General features: G+C 36.6%; 3 protein-coding genes across 4 annotated transcripts; 2 read left to right on the forward strand and 1 right to left on the reverse strand.

Moving 5' to 3' along the window:
- Window positions 1–9,207, forward strand: LOC125230472 (hsc70-interacting protein-like). 2 transcript variants are annotated; one of them, XM_048135618.1, is made up of 9 exons: window positions 1–88; window positions 228–455; window positions 834–922; window positions 1,048–1,259; window positions 3,886–3,995; window positions 5,114–5,273; window positions 7,087–7,287; window positions 7,675–7,810; window positions 8,574–9,207. In XM_048135618.1, the coding sequence occupies exons 2-9, from the start codon at window positions 268–270 to the stop codon at window positions 8,633–8,635; spliced, it is 1,158 nt and encodes a 385-aa protein (XP_047991575.1). In that variant the 5' UTR covers window positions 1–88; window positions 228–267; the 3' UTR covers window positions 8,636–9,207. The 2 variants fall into 2 exon arrangements, with proteins under 2 accessions (XP_047991575.1, XP_047991584.1); XM_048135627.1 differs by lacking the exon at window positions 1–88 and adding an exon at window positions 116–138.
- A 2,569-nt stretch (window positions 9,208–11,776) lies between these two features.
- LOC125228253 (39S ribosomal protein L38, mitochondrial) lies at window positions 11,777–15,767 on the reverse strand. Its single transcript, XM_048132753.1, has 5 exons — window positions 15,462–15,767; window positions 14,822–15,387; window positions 13,488–13,649; window positions 12,345–12,519; window positions 11,777–11,916 (listed from the first exon to the last, which is right to left on the reverse strand). Exons 1-5 carry the CDS (start codon window positions 15,641–15,643, stop codon window positions 11,817–11,819), a joined length of 1,185 nt encoding a protein of 394 aa, XP_047988710.1. The 5' UTR covers window positions 15,644–15,767; the 3' UTR covers window positions 11,777–11,816.
- A 281-nt stretch (window positions 15,768–16,048) lies between these two features.
- Window positions 16,049–18,759, forward strand: LOC125228497 (lysine-specific demethylase lid-like). Its single transcript, XM_048133071.1, has one exon. The coding sequence runs from the start codon at window positions 16,447–16,449 to the stop codon at window positions 18,631–18,633; it is 2,187 nt and encodes a 728-aa protein (XP_047989028.1). The 5' UTR covers window positions 16,049–16,446; the 3' UTR covers window positions 18,634–18,759.
- Window positions 18,760–21,498: the final 2,739 nt, after the last annotated feature.

Here is a 21,498-nt window from a genome sequence, read left to right on the forward strand (position 1 = left end):
TATCTGTGGCAGGTTTCGTTTGTCTTGTCTGCGCCGGTCACTGGAATTTTCTGCAATCCACAAACAAGAACTTCTTGCGACGATTTAGGTAAGTACATTATAATACAGCTAACCAGTTCTTTATTTTGCGTCTCAAACGTAAGTTACCTTTGGCCAATTAGAAGTAAATTTACGATAATGTCTCTGCACAACCAGCAATATGTATAAGTAAAACCATTACATTGCAGAATACTTTCTTGGTTTCGCCGGTAACTCACAGGATTGAAGATGAGTTGTTGTCCATTCAACGAGGAGCAGCTGAGTCAGCTGAAGATGTTCATAGAAATTTGTAAAAGCCAACCTCAGATCTTGAATCACCCTAAAATAACGTTCTTCAAAGATTACATTACATCGCTTGGCGGCACTATACCAGCGGCGACTTTTGGTGCAAAACCCTTTACAGCATCTGGAGACAAGTAAGATTTAAAATATTATCTTGTGGTCTGTTCAATCATAAGTAAGATCGTTTTTATTTCGTTGATCTAGTAGCATGTACCTACTCATCTTTTCGCTAAAATGAAATGTATTGGTACATAAAAAATTGTAGCAAATATTCATGTAATTGTACTTTATATAATATTTTTTATAATAATTATCAAGCAAAAAATGTAACTAACTAAAAACTATTATTCGTGAATGTGCACGGGAAAACATCCCACTTTGTCAATTGCTATAAAGCCGCTATGTCAGTTTATTCATATAGAGATGCAAGTATATCTTGCTTTAATGGTAACCGACAAAGTGGGACGTTTTACTAAACACACTTTCATTTAATCTACAAATTGAACTTACAGTGTTCCACCATCAAATAATAATGCCGAAAAGATACCTTCTTCCGATGAGGAGTCAGAACCTGAGTCGGATGTTGAGCTGGACATGGAAGGTAAGATATCAAATTCTACTAAATAAGGCCAAATGTTGTTATAAGCGAGTTGTCTGTGTTAAGAAAAGTACAGATGGAACATAAATCTTGTACCACTTTTTTGACTTATCTTTTTTATTTCTTAGGTGTCATAGAACCAGATGTCCTAGATGACTCTCAAGTCATGGGCGACCAGTCCAAGGAGACCACAGATGAGGAACGGGACCAATCGGACGAGAAGAGGTCGGCAGCTATGAGGGCATTCTCTGAGCAGAACTTTGACGAAGCGATCAAGTTGTACACTGAGGCTATACAGCTGAACCCACAGAGTGCCTTGCTTTTTGCTAAGAGAGGACAGGTAGGAATACTAAAATTGCTCTGGTCAAGAACAGACAATACTGTTCTTACAAAATGATTTAGAATAGTGGTGGGTAAAGTACTGCCAAATCTAGCCCACAAAATGGTTTTAACCGGCCCTCCACTAGTCCATTAAAAATAATGTGTGATTTGGCCAGCATTGTAGTAAAAATGCATTTTTGGAGTAAATCTGGACCTATTATAATTCCTTTAAATTTTTTACATGCAATGAAAAATGTTTGTCCACCACTGGTGTAAAAGGTTCATAGGGCAGGAGTGAAGCTTGTACGGACTGTTTCAAAAAAAAACTTTTTTTCTGTTGAAAATATGTAGGTATTAAATTAATATCTGAGTTGGTGTATCTCCATTACACATTTCTCAACTTTTATTTACTTTGGTTATCAAGAGGTTATCACTTAGCAAACCATGTTACATTTTCAGTGAGAAATAGCGTGCCTAGATTTCAGTAGAAAACAGGTTGAAGTTCTAGTAGATATCAACCCTTTCATATCAGCCCAGCCATTTTGTATGTATACACCTTGTTTTTATTGAATTCGGTTAATTTTAAGGGATGTTCTTTAGAACAATTAATTTCTCTAAGAATCTATCGTCTAGCGTCTTAACTCTTACGGATATCGAGTTATTAAAAAAATAAAAATTCCTTTATTTTTAGGGTTCCGTACCTCAAAGAGGAAAAACGGAACCCTTATAGGATCACTCGCGTGTCTGTCTGTCCCTCTGTCACAGCCGATTTCTCCGAAACTACTAGACCGATTTACTTGAAATTTGGCACACGTATGTAAACCTGTGGCCCAAAGACGGACATGCAATATAATTAAATGAAATTAAACGAAATTTAATCATAAGGGGCACTTTTGGGGGGTAAAATTGAAAATTAAAAATCAAAGTTATTAGAACTATATTGTGCTACATATCAAATGAAAGAGCATTTTATAAGCATTTCAAATATATTTTTTTTATAGTTTTTATTTTGGTAATTTAGAAGTTATTTAAGAAAAATTACCATTCCCCCCCCCTTATCTCCGAAACTACTTAGCGTAAAATTTTCAAAAAATACACGAGATAGCCCTCTACCTGTAGATTACAGGAAAACCTATTAGAAATCTACAGTCAAGCGTAAGTCGGACTTAAGAGAAAAAAAACTCAAATTGAGATTTTCACTCACTGCCGCTGCAAGTACTTACTAAATGTTTTGAAATTTTGTGAGCGCCATGGACAGGTAGAAAGAAATTCATTTCTGTTCAGAAATTGTTAAAAATTTTAATCATTTGCCAAAATGACTTAAGTTCCTACTAAAAAAGAGGCGCTTAAGACTGTTTAGAACTGCACTGACCATAATATTGCCCACATAGGTCCAAAAAATGGTGTATATATACGAAAACAAAAAAATTGTGCCACCGACAACCAAAATCTGAAGTCTATTTGCTCTATCTCTTATAGTTTCCAAAATATACGCAAAATCTTGAAAAGTACAAATCTAGTGTACGTTGCCATGACATGTCGTCAGGCGCTCATGACCTTTTTGTATGGAAATGTCCAAATCCGACTCGCACTTGACCGATTTTCATAGAAAGTTGTGTTTTATTATAGTTTTGAAGGAAGTTTCTTGTTTTTAACCACCAACGCAAAAACGACGTTATAAGTTATAATAATAATAGGTTTGACGCTTGACATGTCTGTCTGGCATCATAGCTCCCGAACGAATCAATCGATTCTGATTTAGTTTTTAATGTTTAAGGTGAATTCGTCGAGAGTTTTTAGGGTTCCGTAGTCAACTAGGAACCCTTATAGTTTCGCCATGTCTGTCTGTCCGTCCGTCCGTCCGTCCGCGGATAATCTCAGTAACCGTTAGCACTAGAAATCTGAAATTTAGCAGCAATATGTATATCAATCACGCCAACAAAGTGCAAAAATAAAAAATGGAAAAAAATGTTTTATTAGGGTACCCCCCCTACATGTAAAGTGGGGGCTGATTTTTTTTTCATTCCAACCCCAACGTGTGATATATTGTTGGATAGGTATTTAAAAATGAATAAGGGTTTACTAAGATCATTTTTTGATAATGTTAATATTTTCGGAAATAATCGCTCCTAAAGGAAAAAAAAGTGCGTCCCCCGCCCTCTAACTTTTGAACCATATGTTTAAAAAATATGAAAAAAATCACAAAAGTAGAACTTTATAAAGACTTTCTAGGAAAATTGTTTTGAACTTGATAGGTTCAGTAGTTTTTGAGAAAAATAGAGAAAACTACGGAACCCTACACTGAGCGTGGCCCGACACGCTCTTGGCCGGTTTTTTTAATAACTCCAAATTCCCAATGTTATTTGTTTTGACATGTGCCGTCAGTCACTTAACACTAACTTGAATATTATTCTTAAGGGTCTCTCACACTAATTAATTCATTTATTATGTATGAAAACGATGAAAAAATATTTTATGTGAGTTTAACTAAAAGTGATATACAGTCTGGTCCTGATAACGAACCTAATAACATGTCGAATTTAACGGAAAACAAAAAAAACACGGTGTATATTTTTTTTATTTACCACTTAACACAAAGTGTGTGTATAGCTACTAATACTAATAATCAATGTATTTGGCCACAGGTGTATCTCAAACTGAACAAACCGAACGCGTGTATCAAAGACTGCACACAGGCTCTGGAACTGAACTGCGACAGTGCTGCCGCGTACAAATTCCGCGGCAGAGCATATAGGTTAGTATTCCTGTCAAATTTTAAACGGGTATACATATTTGTAAATATTTAAATAAACGGGTGGTCTAGTGGTAAAGACGTTAGCCGCGTAAGCTGAAGACCCGGGATCGATTCCCGGCTCGGCCGCCAGTGGGCCTTGTCGTTTTTTTTTTCGTGTATAATATCTATTTCAATTTATAAACGGATGTATTCAAGTTATTAACTATATCGCGACTGTTGCGAAATTTTTCGAGTCAATTAGTAGACCCGTCATCAGGCACTCGTGCTTTCGGAGGCTAGACTCCGTGCACTGCCAGCGCCGCTCGCCTTTCGCCCCCGGAGTTGTGTGGGTATGTTCCCATTTGTTCCTTGAACCTTGTTGTAATGCTGGAAGGTTGATATTGAGCTACAGTCACTTGTTTACAATTAACTTATGGTGGTAAATTGCATATTGCCTAATTCTCTAATTCGCCAAATTTTTAAATAGCTATGATGTTGTAAGTACTTAAAAACAAAATGTTAAAAATTAAAATTTTTTGAATTAAGATTTTTTGTCATTTTAAAAGTTAAAATGACAAAAAATCATAATGACTTATTCGTAAAATCACCATTTTCCGAAATGCCTAAAAATTCAAATACCGAATGATATGTAGGGCTAAATTCTAAAATAGCGTAAATCGAGAATACTGAAAAAACAAAATGTCATGGTCTCAAAATGACTAATACCTAAAAAACGCTAGTATCCATGATAGCCGTATACGGAGGTTAAGTCTGAGCGTCAAAACTTTATAAATTTTAGGTATTTTGGTTGTTTTGAAAATGGGGAGTTTTGAACTAACGGTAATGTGAATAAAATATATATTATTGATTTAGTCATTATAATACATGGACATATTACAATTCCGCCATATTAATAATTAGGTGTTTTGAGAAAAAAAAAATAGGCATTCTGGGATTCGGGTAATTTGACACTGAGTCGTTTTGAAATATAGGCATTTAGTAACTGGGTAAGATGAAATTAAGGTGTACAGTAATGAAACCAACTCTTTGGCAGGATAAAGCATCCTTATTGGCAGGATAGTGCTTTCTAATAAACAAAAAGTGCTAATTATAACTCATTCTATTTATAACGCTTAAAGGTTGCTGGGCAAGTTTGAGGAGGCATCTCACGATCTGTGCGAGTCGCTGAAGATCGACTACGACGACCAAACTAACGAGTGGCTGCAGGAAGTCAAGCCTAACGCCGAGAAACTGAGGCAGCATAAGCTCACGGTGCAACGCAAGAAAGAAGAGAAGGAGGTATTTATTTGATTATTAGACAATAGTATATGACTGAGAGTAATAAGCGCTGGTGGCCTAGCGGTAAGAGCGTGCGACTTTCAATCCAGAGGTCGCGGGTTCGAACCCTGGCTCGTACTAATGAGTTTTTCGGAACTTATATGGGTGATTCTAAGTTAAGAGGTACTTTCGACGGCACTGACAAAAAAATATATTTTTTCAGGATAATACTTCATAATAACATATTTATTTTATAAAACTAAATGTTTTCTACCTGGGCACTCAAAATTATTACAGAAATTCATGTAAATTAGTCACAATCAGCTCTAATGTAGGAAAAATGTCTCTCCCCTGGCCTGTCCCCCAACCGAATTTATTTGTCAACAAGTAATTATGACTTTGTTAAAATTCACTTATTATTTTAATAGCCTTAATTTTACAAACATAAATAACTAAGGAACAGTATTTTATGAGTGGAATTTCTTATATTACTGTATTTAACAACAATTATGAACTCCAAACTTTGTCCTACGTGTTTCGTGTCTCGTCCCCTGGCTTTTTAGTTTTCGTTCAAAAGTCGGTTTAATTTGTTAATCTGTGGAGGTTCTGTCGTCTAATACACAGGGTGTTATGTGAAGTTACCGTCAAGAGGCGCGTAAGGCAACTATGCATCCGTTTTGTTGATTATTTCGGCCACGGCACTCGCTGGGTACAGAAATGTTGAGTGAATGCAGTCTTTCCTCTGGTCACTTTTATTTCACAATCATTTGTTTAAATACTAATATATGTAACAATATCCACTGTAAATGTTGAATATATTGTTACGTTTATTTATGAATTGCGTACGAGAAACACTTTTACAGCTATTTTTGATTTTCATCGTAAATGTATCTCCCCTGGCATATCAAAAAAGCCAGGGGAGATACTTTTGTACTAGTTTTGATTATTTTTATTTCCGTTTTCTCTTAACCTTTGTTTAGCGTTGTACCTATTTTTATTCTAGCTTTACGATAGAAGGTTTTCTTTCCAGAAAAACGCAACTATTAAGAAAAAAAGAGGGCACATTCACATTCAACTTCATATGAAATTTTCGTGAAGCTGTTTAATAAAAAGGTTTAATACTGATATTAAAAGGATAGGCTTTTGTTTACTTGTTGCCTATTGATTGTACATTAAAATTATTTTTGTTTTAATGGATAATATGGAGAAGTGAAAAATAAGTCAACTCATTAAGGAATTATCACTTTTCTTGCTGTAAAAATGTTATGAAATGTAAAGTCTGAGTATAAATAATCAATAATTATAATAAAAACAATAAATAGAGTTATTTCTTAAAAAATAAAACTAAATTTTTCATACAACTGTCTCTTCCCTGGTCACAAAGTATCCTCCCCTGTGCAACAGTATCTCCCCTGGACTGAGTATTTCCCCTGGTCGCTGATAAAACACGATAAAACAAATAAATTGACTGGTCCTCTTTGTAAACACTTCAAATTGGCAGTTTTAACTAAGACAAATAAACAAATAGGTAAAAAACAACAAAAAAGTTCGCGCCGTCTCTCCATACAACGTATTACCTCTTAACTTAGAATCACCCATATGCGAAATGTCATTTGATATTAGCCAGTCGCTTTTCGGTGAAAGAAAGTGTTTAGTGCCCTCGAAGGTGTTAGTATTAAAATACACAAAATAATAAAATCCAAAACCATGGTGATTCTTATGAGCATGTGTACATTGCTCGAGTACGCAGATTACGCTCACTCACGTTAGAGAGAGTTATAAGAACACGAATCTACCAAAGCTCGATCCAATGTGTGATTCTCTTTGCTTCCAGCACGCGGACAAGGTCCGGCGCGCCCGCAAGGCGCAGGAGGCGCGCGCGCGGGCCGCGCAGGCGCAGCAGGACGCGCCGGGCTTCCCCGGCGCCGGGGCCTTCCCGGGGGGCTTCCCGGGCGCCGTGCCTCGCGGACAAGCCGGCGGCATGCCGGACATCGCCAGTCTGATCAGCGATCCCGAGATCATGGCGCTTATCCAGGTTACAAATTTGTGCTTTCTATTAATTCTGTATGTTGAGTACTGAATAAAACACTGTATAGTAACGAATTTTTAGACCGCCCTATCGACAATACAAATTAATATTTAATGCAGACGGCAGCGAGAACAGCGTTTTTTACTACCTTTCCGAACGCTTGCGAAAACTAATAGAAAATTTCACGATCCCATTTTAGAATTTGACCTGAACAGGTGTTTAGGTCACATTCTAAAATGGGTAGGTATCCAAAATTGACATCTCTTGTTTCCTGACTGTCTTAAATTAAACATAAGACTGTCTCATATTTAATTTTTGTCGTAGGTTCTCCGCTGGCTGGTGTTTATTTAATTATGTATTTAAACATCGTGCACCGTTTTAACCAATTTTCAGGACCCAGACGTAGCCAATGCGTTCCAAGACGTGTCGGCCAATCCGGCCAACTTTGTGAAGTACCAGAACAACCCTAAGGTGGCCGCTGCCATTGAGAAGCTGCAGAGCAAATTCTTCTCGAGCGCTGCCGCTGGAGGTACGTCATTATGGGCCTTTCATTTTATACATATGCGACAGCATCTCGCGCGTGAGACAGACTATAATTGCCTTAATTAATTAATGCAGTTAGATAATGACGGGTGCTAGTGTATTTCGGGGACAAGATAATAATATGGTCACATTAGAAACATTAAATAAATGTCATATACAAAGAAAAAGTGACCAAGGCCTCCAAGTGTTCCGAGCTGGAATCGAACCAGCGTACTCCGTTAACCGGACGGATGCCTGTAAAACCACTCGGCCATCGGATCACGAAAGCAAGGGTCGAAATTTCCAAGTATATGACACAATTACCGAAGGCTTGGCGCCCCCCGCCATCTCTGAGGTAGAACCGAAACTAGTTCGACCTCCTAACTGAATCAACACATGTGATTACGAGCTAGCGAAGAGAGATGGCGCTGCCGTGCAAATCTTAGAACAAATTAAATTATTCTCATTTGAAAGCCTCTGGATCAAAGGAGAATCTTGGGATTGGGAAATCTTGGGTGAGTTCAAGTCTCACCCAAGGCAGACATTTTCCACTTTTAAATTTATTCTAAGCCTAGCGCCTGTTTGTTTAGTTATTAGTGGTAACGCTTATTGAATAAATATTGTGTTAAGAGTTTTGAATGATTCACGGTTATTTTCATTAGACTTATATTGACCGGGATACAGACCGTGATTACCTTTTTGGTTTTTGGTTTTAAGGTAATCACGGTCTATATCCCGGTCAATATAAGTCTAAATATTGTGTTGTTTAGGTTTCGGTGGCGCACCGGGCGCGGGCGCGGGCGCGGCGGACGACGACGTGGGGCTGGACTAGGCGCGCACGCACGCGCACGCACACACACATCACCCTGCCGTTCTACCCGACCCAGGAGCTTTTCAAGACCTGTACTTTTATATTGCCACGTGGTTTCCTGCGCGTCGACCTTGTCAGTCGAAAAAGATGACTTTAAATATGTCTGCGAATCCCGTCGATGCGGCATCTTGTTCTCGATACGTTTATCGTCGATTGAGTCCGTTCCGCGGCAATCTTTGGTACGTTAATGTGTTCTCTGTGTGTAGCGAAATCACACATCCATTGTCCTGTGTGTACTTTACGGTCAGTCGTGACTCGTAACGGAACATAGATGTTACGACGTAGACAAACGGTTGAATGTCATGTCGTTCTAATACTCTATTCTTTTTATTACTTTTTTATTTATAAAAATACAGCATTTGAAACGCTCCGGGACTCGATTATTTAAAGTAACCGTATGACACACACACAAATGATTAATGTATAATACGATATTGACATTTCCAATCCACGTATACGCCAACCTAATAAGCAAATTGTTACAAATGCAATATTTTTAACGCTTGAGAAAATAAACTTTGATCTCTAAACTATTTTTATGGCATGACTCTATTTTGATACTTATTGTTTCGGTAACATTACTTTTTGTTACTAATGTAACAAGTAGTTAACAATGTAATGTAATATGTGTAGTTATTTTGTTAACAGTGTTTTTCACTACCAGACAAAAAAATGTTCTATTTAACCATTACCTATAACCATTACCTATAACCGCCCGCTTGTCTGGCGACATCCATTTCTTGTTGGCTTGTCCGGCATCTGAGCAAAGTTCACCAGCTACCAGGCGGGTTCTTGGTTGCGAAAGTGTTGACTGAATAAAAGCTGATAATTAAGGCCCACTTGCACCAACCACTTAACTCAGGGTTAGTGGACTGTCAACTGTCAAATTCCATATAAAATGGTGGGTTAACCTTTAGGTGAACCCTCCATTTTTGTTGGTGCAAGTGTCATAAATGTTATAGAATGATGTATTTGCCATTAACTTCAACTTTTATGATTTCTGCCAAATCTTGAGCAATAATCGATACACTAATTATGAAACAACTTATATTTAAGGGAGTGGTAACTCAGGTTAGTGGTGCTTAAATAATTCCACGTAAAATATATGTATTTGTATGCATTTAATAATATTATGTAAAGCCCTTTACGTAGTCTTTAGTTCACACCAACTTCATGTTTTGAGTTTTATAATAATATAATTAGCAACTTTTTAATCTAGTTTCACTTTAAAAAGTCTGTTGAAATTCCAAAGTACCTAAGTTTTCTAATCATTACAATTACTTGGTTAGATTTAAAGGCAATTTTGTTTTATTGTGCTAGTTATTTTTATATTAAATACTTGAATGAAAGTATAGTGTTTTTCTTTTAACACACCCATATCCCTTTAATAAATTCAAGTTCAACCCTTTGATATGAACTTCAAGGACCAAGGACCACAGATCGTCGCGCGTGGTGGGAGGAGGGAGAGATTGTAAAATAAAATCCTGAGATTATGTTATCATACAAAAAAAAAAACATTCAGTCAAATTGCTCCTTTTTTTGAAGTCGGTTAAAAAGTGCAAACCCTTTACGTTGCGACCTTTAATTGGGCAAAAGGAACTTATTTTTCCCGTCACTAGCTCGAAAACACGTGTTTTGTTTTTTTCCCCTCACTAGCTCGGAAACACGTGTTTTGTCCTTTAATACCAGCGGGTAAAAACGCATTTTATCCACTAGTGGGTAAAGTAATTTGACCTTGAATAAAGTCAAATTAACTGCTTTAAAATTGATATGAGTAGGTGAATCTAGTAATAAAGATGATTTACCACCTGTGGAACTACTGGAAGCAGTGATAAACGCATTTTTTGCGTTGTAGTTTCCTCGCTATATTGAGGGGAAAAGTTTTGTGTTACACTCGGGTGCAAATGTATTTTACTTCTCGTGTGTTAAAAAACTCGCAAGTTCAGGATTCTATTCTCGAACCACTCGCTTCGCTCGTGGTTCAACTATAGAATCCTTTCACTTGCTCGTTTTTTCAATTCCACACTCGGCGTTAAAATACAACTTTGCCCCCTTGTATAACAAATAACTATTAATACCAGTGGGTAAAAACGCATTTTATCCACTAGTGGGTAAAGTACTTTGACCTTGAATAAAGTCAAATTAACTGCTTTAAAATTGATAAAAGTAGGTGAATCTAGTAATAAAGATGATTTACCACCTGTGGAACTACTGGAAGCAGTGATAAGACGCATTTTTGCGTTGTAGTTTCCTCGCTATAGTGAGTTTTGTGTTACACTCGGGTGCAAATGTATTTTACTTCTCGTGTGTTAAAAAACTCTCAAGTTCAGGATTCTATTCTCGAACCACTCGATTAAAATACAACTTTGCCCCCTTGTACAACAAATAACTATTGAACTTTAATCTGACTTTGACAGATTTCAAAATTAACTAAAAATTTTGACATCGTCGTGCCCTAGTATGGAAAGATAAGTCGGGCCCAGGATGGAAACTACCTTAAATCTTTAAGCTGGCTCATTTTACTTAAAGACCTTTATTTTTTAAAATAAACAAAACTACATTCAATTATTTTATAATACTAGCTTGCCTCTGCCAGGACTCTAAATAAATAAAATAAAAAAACATTACTCTATTTTATTAAGCTAATCAATAGCATTGATAATTCAGGATAAAATTTCTCGTAACATTTCTATAACATTTGGTCTTAAAAATGAAAGTGATTCTTAAATCTACGTTATTTTACTATCAATTTAAACCATATTCATAGCAAATTTTAGAAAATTTTAATGCAGTTTTGTTTCTTTAAAAAAAAAAGAATGTCTTTAAGTAAAACGAGCCAGCATAGGATTTAAAGTAGTTTCCCTCCAGGGCCTGACTCTCGCCTGACTAATCTTTCCATCCTGTATATTTAATACTGACAACAAAGTAATCGAACAAAAAATTGCCACTTTGCTATCATAACATAGAAGAAAAGTTCTCTTTCCGAATGTGTCATGTGAAAAAGTGGTATGGCAGACGTCCATTAGCAAATTTTTGACATCAGCGTTCTAGGGGTTAGGAATGCCTTTATTGGTTTGTATGATTAAGAGTAAAACAATTAGAGATACTAACAATACGATTTATTTAATATATTTACTTAACATTAGACATCATTAACTCTACCCCACTTCAGCCGAATCTTCTTCTCATGTAACTTGAGCCATGAGGGCATGTCCTTCGGCATTGGGTGAGCATTGGGGTACCTGGAATTCAATTAAATTTGATTATAATACTTAATTATACATATAATACATATTCCACTACTGAGCACAGGCCTGCCCTTGGCAAGAGCGCTTGGACTAGGTCACAGAGGAGAAACTGATGTTCGCTTGAGCGAACTCGAGCCCGTTTGGATAGCATTGCTACGAAAAATTATTAAAGCTAGCAGAACTTTACGTTCTTTTGCGTGCGCTACAGATGCTTCATTTTTGGCTACCTTAAATAGCCCAAAGGATAGTGTCAAGAAAGGGACAACTCATTTCAACCCTGCATCACTGTCAAACTTTGGTTTTATAACTTCTAATTATTAAGTTTAAATAATTATAAACAAACTTTGTGAATGAGGGCAACAGAAAATGTAGAACACAGTAGTGTACAAATGGAGCACTTGGCATTGGAAGTGTTAATTCACCTGAGTGGAGGAGCCGGCTTCTGGAAGGGATCTTCGTCCTTAAGTTTACGCAGCAAGTACTCCTTGTTGATCTTCTTTGGGTCACGGTACTTGTCCATGTAGATGTTGAACGGCTCCTTCTTCGGGTACCATGTCTGGGGCTTGATGTAGGGTGCCGGGAAATCGTATTCATAAACTGTAAACATAAATAAAGTTAAATAATATGTGTATAATCTTTATCAATATTTACTAAACACAAAAAGGTCTACACTTTAACATTGGCTGAATGCTTATGCATTGCCAAAAATAACTTATTAACTATACATATAATCTGTTTTTTAGCTTTACAATATGAGGATTATACTATTTATAATATCTATGCCTATGTCAGAAATACTTACTTCACGGAAAGAAAGTATACTATTTGATTCAAATAATAAATACTAAGGTCCGACCGAGAACGATATTTTTGTCTCGGCCGAGAACGAGACCGAGACCGAGATTCAATTTGATTCTCGGCCGAGACCGAGACCGAGAATTTATAAAACAGTGAAAAACATGCAATTTTTCCAAAAAATGTTTTCATAATGGAAATTCGCCTATTAATCAGGAAACCAATAGCATGTCGGGCCGTGTTTAGTGTTTAGTTCCGTAACTACCCAAACCTACCGCACCCCTTACTTTTCTACCGTAGCAAAATAAACTACGTCAGTGACAAACAAGTATACGGCAGGCGCCATAGCCTATAGAGAAATATCGATAAAGAACCTACCAAAATCACTAAAATCGGGATACCAAACGGGCGATGTAATCAACGGGTAGCTAAAAACCGGACGCGAGTGCGCAATAAATTCAAAATCACAGTCTCGGTTTTGCCGAGAATCTCGGCCCATTTCGGCCGAGAACCGAGACCGAGATCTCGGCCCGATTTTCGGCCGAGAATGCCGAGACCGAGACCGAGACCGAGATCTCGGTCGGACCTTAATAAATACAACCATTAGCCAGGTCTACACAGAGTGAGGCACTTCGCGAGGCAATGTGCTAGTGTGGAAAGCGTCTAATATAGATGTGCCTTGACCGAGGCAGGTTGCACAAGGTGATTGCTGCTCAAGGACAATGCCACACTCTGTATGGACGGAGCTATTAGGTATAGTAAAAATTTACCTGGTTCCTTCTTATCAAGTACATTGTGGAAAAATTCTTTGACGGTGTAGTCCCAATCAGTCTGGTAGAAGGCAAGCCCTGCCGGGGTGATCTGGTCCTGGTGCTTTTGGTACCATTCACGGGTCTCAAATGTGCGTGTGGCCAGTGGAGATGTAGATGTCACTGAAAGTGTTCAAAATCATGACTAAAATAAATCTGTAAAATTGTCAGATACATCTTTAAATATTTATTGTTATTTTAAACAAACATGAAATTTCGTTTCTACACTGAAACATAAATAAATAAAAATAAAATGCAACTGTTTTTCAGCCAAAAGGAAGGTAGTTGACATCCATTAAGGACTGTATCGTTAATTATAGGGACAAAACAAACCTCGTCTAAATGTTGACATGTGCATAATTTTGTATTATTATGGTCTGAGAGTATGATCTGAAGGTATTGGTAAGTACTATTTGATATAAGAAGGTCTGATATTTTTTTTATTTTAGGGACTTTATGGTACTTTCATTAAGGTCTAGCAAATAAGGTTCGGACAACCCCTAATCTGGCTTAATTTGAGAATATCTCAAAGAATCTTTGTTCGATTTCGACAAACAAAGGTTAATATGCTGCCAAAATATATTTTTTAAGAGTCCTCTTCATGGTTGTTCAATTGGGTACTTGCAGAATAAATGCGGTGAATTTATATAATTAAAAAAAACGCATTTTTGAGTAACGTTCCGGATTGCCGTAAATTTTTGATACAAGCAGGATGAGAAAAATAAATTAAAAAAATTAGGCATAGGCCAATGTCTAATAGACATTCATGGTGTTTGAACAGTGCCTAAACCAGATCGATATAAACAGTGTATGATAGTTAAATTCGACATCAAAGTCGGAGTTAGCGTAAGCGCCATGCCATATTCTCTAAATGGCCGCCATACACAGATAATGAACTTTATTTTTTAAAAATAACAGTGGCTAGACTATGTCTAGATATCCTGCTTTGTGGATCATGTGTCGTTGAGGTTCGCACTGTACAATTTTTTTTCGCAATTGTGTCGTCTTGTACGCACTTTGTGAATTTTCTAGTAGCATTTGTCCGAAATCGTAATTGGTACTCGGGAGGATTAAGTCAATGCTGTCTAAACCACATGCTTTACGTCGAGTTTCTAGGACAAAATACATACCTTATTATGTGCCTTATTAAGCCCATGTCTTGTTATAAGAAAAAAATATAATAGCAAATAAATACGGCTACTCAAAGTTGTCTCCATATTTAACGATACAGTCTTTAAATTAAAATCGTGAATTTTAGAGAACTCATTATAATTCAAATGATACTTAACTCTCACCTTGAGGGATGTCATAAGTTATCCTTCCATTCTGCTTATACAGCACAAATGCATATCTGTGGAATCCTGTGCCCTTCAAGGGAAATGGTTGCAAGTACTCTACTATGCTGTCACCCTTCTCAATGAAATTGCCAGGAATATTAGCAACCAACCAGTGCACATATTCCTTATCATTCTCATTCAAGTGACCATCAAGGCTCGACATAACTAATGTCCACATAGTATTCCCGTCTGACTCATAGGCAACAGTTGGAGGGTTTAGAGCTTCTGCAGGCTTTATAACATTCCCACAATACACTGGCAGAGAACAATCTTTCAACTCATACAGTACTTCGAGATTTTTGTATGGCACAAAGTATCCTTCGCCATACAGATGTTCGAATATACCATAATGATCAGCCACTTGTTTCTTATGATTTGGACCTGATGTGTTCAGCCAATCTTTCCTTACTTCACTCAAATCTACTTTTAGTTGGTGATTGCGAGCCAGTTGCTCTAAATTTTTGTCAGCTTTTACTTTTTTCATGCGTTCTATGCGTGCATCTCTCAATTCTGACGCAGAATTCCTGTAATAAAAAATATATATATAACCTAACCTATAATACATTAATACTATATATTTCAAAAACAAACTACTTACTTTGGCCGAGGAAATCCGATATCAATTCGAGTGGTGTAAAGCTCATCCTTATAATTTAATTCATCTAATCTTTCCTTTAAAGTTCGGCAGAATATAGGAGCTTTACCTCGGACCCTGTGTCCTAACCTAACTTGTTGCAGTTGTACATTGGGCATGCAAGCCCGTCGAAGTGAGTTCAGCATTGTGCTTAATATGTAATCACTTTCTAATGTAAGTATTTTATAATACTACACACATTTCTTGCGTAAAATATACCGAAACTCTAAACCAAAATCCAAATGTATTCAAAGATATTTTTATGTCAAAACTGTCAACGTGACGTTTGTGTTGAATGACATAAGAACTGTTTTAGAAGCTATCATTTTTTTCTATTCCTAACTCTAAATAAAATTAAATCGTAGTGTTTACTGCGCTATTATGCATATTTTTACGTATTGTATATTAATAATTAAGCAATCATACATTTCATTTCTGGTAAAAGTCATCAAACTTCTAATCGTTAGAGATGAAGGATAACAATAAACAGTGATAGCTAGCTTCATGAACAAATTTGAAGCCGGGTGTGGTGTGGCTGTACTCAGAGAAGAGTATAGCAATAGCAAGCAAAAAGTATTGAATAAAGAATCTCCATTTCCATTGCGTTACGTTACGTTAGTTACGGAATACGGACACAAGAGTTTGTGTACTAAAATTTGTCCGACAGCAATCAATATCTCGGAAATAATTAAATGCAATTTAAAGTGCATTGGTTACGTGTTCGTTATCAAGTTTTGTGTTGTGAATCGTTTGCGTGTGATCATCCTAATGGTATCTAAAAATTTGTGGACATTTGTTTTTATTATCGCAAGATAATAAAGATTTTAGGAGCCATTTACACATGGCGAGAAGTCACGTAGACTTTGTTTGGTGAAATGTGGAGTGTACTGCGACGCGACAAATAGCGAAATAAACTATCAAATTCTAGCAAACAAGGAAAATATATAAGATGGATAGCAAAATTATACAAAAGAATGCCATGCAGAAAACAGCCGAGTTTACTTTCACGGCGCCGCCTGAGGCACCCGTGTTTGAACCCACAGCTGAAGAGTTTATGGATCCACTGGGCTATATCGCCAAAATTCGGCCCGTGGCGGAAAAGACCGGAATATGCAAAATAAAGCCCCCAGCACGATGGCAACCACCATTTTCATTGGATGTAGACAAATTGAAATTCGTCCCACGGATTCAGAAAGTTAACGAGTTGGAAGCCATTACGCGATTGAAACTTTTGTTTCTTGAAAAAATTTTGAAATTCTGGGATCTTCAAGGCTCTCCACTCAAAATACCAATGATAGAAAACAAAACCTTGGATTTGTATTGCCTTAAATTCTGGGTTGATGAAGAGGGAGGCTTTGAAAATTGCAATACTCCGAAAAAGTGGCGTAAGATAGCGCATTCTATGGGATACAGTCAAAACGCAAACACAATGAATTTTCTCAGAAATAATTATGAGAAAATTCTCTTGCCCTACGATATTTTTGAAAAGAGCAAAGCTGATATATTAAAGACTGTTAAAAAAACCGAAATAAAAGAAGAAAATGATGCAAACAAATCTCACACATTTCGAGAAATATCTCTGGAATCAATAAAAAAAATTAAAGATGGAGAAGAGGATGAGAAACCTCATACCAGTATTAAAAAGATGAAGACAGGGTCAGATATAAAATCAGATGTGGACACTTCAGTAACTAAAATTGAGACTAAACCAGAGAGTGAAGAAATAAAGTGTAATAGAGAACTCAGAAGACTGGCTTGCTATGGTCCAGGTCCTAAAATGCCTGGATTGAATGATGAGGAATTTGATATAACCAAGTCAAGAAAAAGACCTAGATATGAGATGGACCCTCTAGCTATTTACACTTGTGCTATTTGCCAAAAAGACCATAGAGATGATCTGCTTTTGATTTGTAATGGTTGTTCAGATACTTATCACACCTTCTGTTTGAAACCCCCTCTTAACTCAGTACCAGAAGGAGATTGGCGTTGTCCCTGTTGCATAGCAGAAGAAGTCCACAAACCTGCTGAAGCCTTTGGATTTGCTCAAGCTGAAAGAGAATATACTCTGCAGCAGTTTGGAGAAATGGCAGACAAATTTAAATCAGATTATTTTGGAATGTCAGGACATCTTGTGCCAACCACTGTGGCTGAGAAAGAGTTTTGGCGGATTATTTCATCAGTGGAAGAAGATGTAACAGTGGAATATGGTGCAGATTTGCATTCCATGGATCATGGCTCTGGATTTCCAACAAAGTCTTCCTTAAATCTTTATCCAGGAGACCAAGAGTATGTGGATTCTGGATGGAATTTGAACAATCTTCCAGTGTTAAATGGCTCTGTGTTGAGATTCATCAATGCTGACATATCTGGCATGACAGTCCCATGGATGTATGTTGGCATGTGTTTTTCTGCTTTCTGCTGGCATAATGAAGACCACTGGAGCTACTCTATCAACTATCTGCATTGGGGAGAAGCTAAAACCTGGTATGGAGTGCCAGGAAGTGGAGCAGAGCTTTTAGAGAAAGCTATGAAGGCAGCAGCTCCTGATCTCTTCCAATCTCAGCCAGATCTACTCCATCAACTAGTTACAATAATGAACCCAAACATTCTAATGGCTGCAGGGGTGCCCATCTACAGGACTGATCAGCAAGCAGGAGAGTTTGTTGTCACTTTTCCCAGAGCCTACCATGCAGGTTTCAATCAAGGTTACAACTTTGCAGAAGCTGTTAACTTTGCTCCACCAGACTGGCTTAAAATTGGAAGGGAGTGTATAACACATTATAAGAACCTGAAAAGATTCTGTGTCTTTTCACATGATGAGTTGATTTGCAAAATGGCACTTGAAGGTGATCGCTTGGACTTAGAAACTGCCTTAGAGACACAAAAGGAGCTTGTCCAAGCTGCCCGTGATGAAGGACATTTACGAGCGTTGATGGCAACCAAAGGTCTGAAGAATGTCTGCAGAACTGCATTTGAACTTTTAGGTGATGATGAGCGATTATGTGAAGTTTGTAAAACAACATGTTTCTTGTCCTCGGTGTATTGTGCAGATTGTAAATTCATGGCATGCCTGTCCCATGCAGAAAAGGCATGCAAGTGTCCATTAGAGAAAGAAAACATTAAATTACCGATATGACATGGATGAGCTTCATATAATGTTGCAAACTATTGACTTTAGAGTCAATAGTTTTGACAAATGGATGACTGAAACAAAAAACATTTTGCTTCCAACTGCACCTGACATTGGACGACTTCAAAAGTTAAAGAACTTGGTAGATGAGGCTGATGAACTTAAAATACCAAAGTGCTCATTATTATCACAGCTAAAAGAAGAGTATACTAAAGCAACTGATAATGTTGAACCAATTGTAATAGAATTAGATGATGATTGAGCATGTAACAAAGTGGTTTAGTACAAAAGTAATTTTTAAGTAAAAATTCTTGAATGAACATTAGGTTGGAACAGCACACTAGATGTAGATGATTGATTTTTTGTTTCACACTGAATTCAATTGGGGTTGTATGTTAATAGGCAGCTTAAGTACCTAAATTTGCGATTTTATCAAAATTAATTTGGGTAGAAAATTTTAATATTTAATTACTAATAGTAATTTTGTAAACAAGATTAATCTAAAAAACTTGATTAATTAATAGCGGAACGATGAGTCCATAAATTTTGATGTTGTTTAATGCATAAGTGTAGTGTACTTTTACTACTTATTTGTACCTACACTAGCTAGAAATATATTTTATTGTTTTACAAGTGTGTACTCTTGATGGGGTTCAAAATTTGCCAGTTCAATTTTATGTTTATGAAAGTGACAGAGAATCTCAAACTAATTGGGGTCTATTAATGATGTGACTCAGTTTGTCAGGATTATACTGTGCTCCTACAACTTGTGCCGATTCTAATTGCAAATACTGTAATAAAAAATTGTGTAAACAACACAAGATATTTTAATTTTATTCAGAAGACTGTAAATTTAGTAACTACCTAGTGACCATTGAAAATACTTTTGTACAAACTATGTAAGGCAGCGTTCCCACTTAAGCGTCGCGTGTCTCGGGGCGCGTCTTACGTCCTTCCTATACAAAATGTACTGAGGAGACGTTTTTTGAGTTACATTCAGGCGGATTATTATGTAATGAATGTTAAAATTAAATAATTCGCTATTTACTTAAATCATAACCCTGAACATTTTGAAGTTGTATTTTAAAGACAAGTTCAGTAAAGTTCTTTCTATTTTCAACCACTCTGTCGAAAAATGTTACTTTAGGAAAAAATAGGTATTTTGGTATATAAGATTATATGTATAATAACTTAAGCCCACCGAAATTATTCAGAAAATGAGGGTATGGGAATGTTGATGTTGTAATTCATATGCCACTGTAAGAGGAAGAGTAATCTTTTCTATTATTTGTAAATTGCTATTGATCTCATCATTAGAAGTTAACTGCTTTCTATCAATTCATCAAAATTACTACCAATTTCTAGTAAAGGGCAAGCAATGTTTCCATATGTTGAAGTGAGAGGGAGTATTTTACGTGTCTGTTATATTGAATAGGTACTTGAAAACTTAAGGCTGGCTGCACCACGCACGACCGTCAAACCGGATTGTTCCCAGCAGCTGTTATTATTGTCATCCCATCCTATTGAGAGATTAGAGCTAATACCTTTCTATACAATATCAAAACTTTAGCAGTTCTGCTTTACCGTACCAGTAGCGGCTACGTTCATTGGTCGCCATATAAGGCCCATTTTTGCGCCTAGATTTGTGTACCTATTGCTCATGTCTCATAATGTATATTATAAACTGCTAACTTTACAGACTGATTGGTGCAACCAGCCCTAAGCCAGTAAAACTTTGAGAAACAAGGCTGATTTCTTCATGGTAACACGATGGTAATTTATTTATTATTTTGACTAAGTGCTGACCCAGTGCCCACATCCAATGGTAGGGTAAACCTACCTATTGTCAGCACTCTAATGAGTCACTTCTGCAGAGACCCGGTGCATAAGTTGGAAAGGTCCACACCGATCAATGTGCGCGTCTTACCCTACTATTAGGGTGAATTATTTATTACATATTAGACATACAATAATTCGATACCTATTGAAAGTATATGTGTACTGGAATGGTATTAATGTCGTGCATCACAAAAGTAATTTATGGCATAGTTTTTTAATTCTGAGCTCTTAGAATGTAGGAGTAATTTTAATGTTAACATTACGATTTAGGCAACTAAACGTATACGTAATTGTATTTGTATATTCGCCTGCTTAGTTCAGTTAAGAGATAGCCAGTATTCTTTTCTATTTATTGTAAATGAATGTTCTCTCCACTTGCGTTTCTATGTACCTACCTAAGTCGCCTAATTGTTAAGTACGAATTCAATCTATCCATTTAAAATTTGACTTAAATTTATTAAGTAACATGCGTTGTTCTCAAGTAAAATGTATCACATTGTCGTTTAGGCATAAAGACGCTCTGACCAGTTATTATTAGTATAAGGATTCGAGCAAATTTCGTCCTTATGGTAAACCTCAATGTGGTACCTTTTACATTGAAAAACTGTATCTTTGAGGAGCGCAATCATACTCTGGGGTTTTCTGTGCGGAGTGATGTAGTGTATTGATGACTTTATTAATTGTAAAATACTATCAATTAAAAATAGGAAGTAAGCTTCGAATGTGTTTAGAAATATCAAAATAGTTTCTGTTATTCCAGTTTTGCATATTGTAGAACATTCCGCACCCAAAACCTTAGATTTAGCCACTACACCATGTCAGTGCACCTTATATCAATTCATTAAGGTTCGATATAAGGACTGGTGGCATGGGTCATTTGTCTTTCATACCAAACTTTTGAGACAGCATAATTTTGTGTATTAGTGCTTGATATTGTAACAACCCCTTACATTCACCTTGTTAAGCTTAAGCCAAATTTGATAACAGACTCATTTCTGTTAAATTCCTTTTGCCATTGTCAGTATGAATGTT

Source organism: Leguminivora glycinivorella, chromosome 1 (genome assembly GCF_023078275.1).
Source record: "Leguminivora glycinivorella isolate SPB_JAAS2020 chromosome 1, LegGlyc_1.1, whole genome shotgun sequence".
NCBI classification, from domain to species: Eukaryota; Metazoa; Arthropoda; class Insecta; order Lepidoptera; family Tortricidae; genus Leguminivora; species Leguminivora glycinivorella.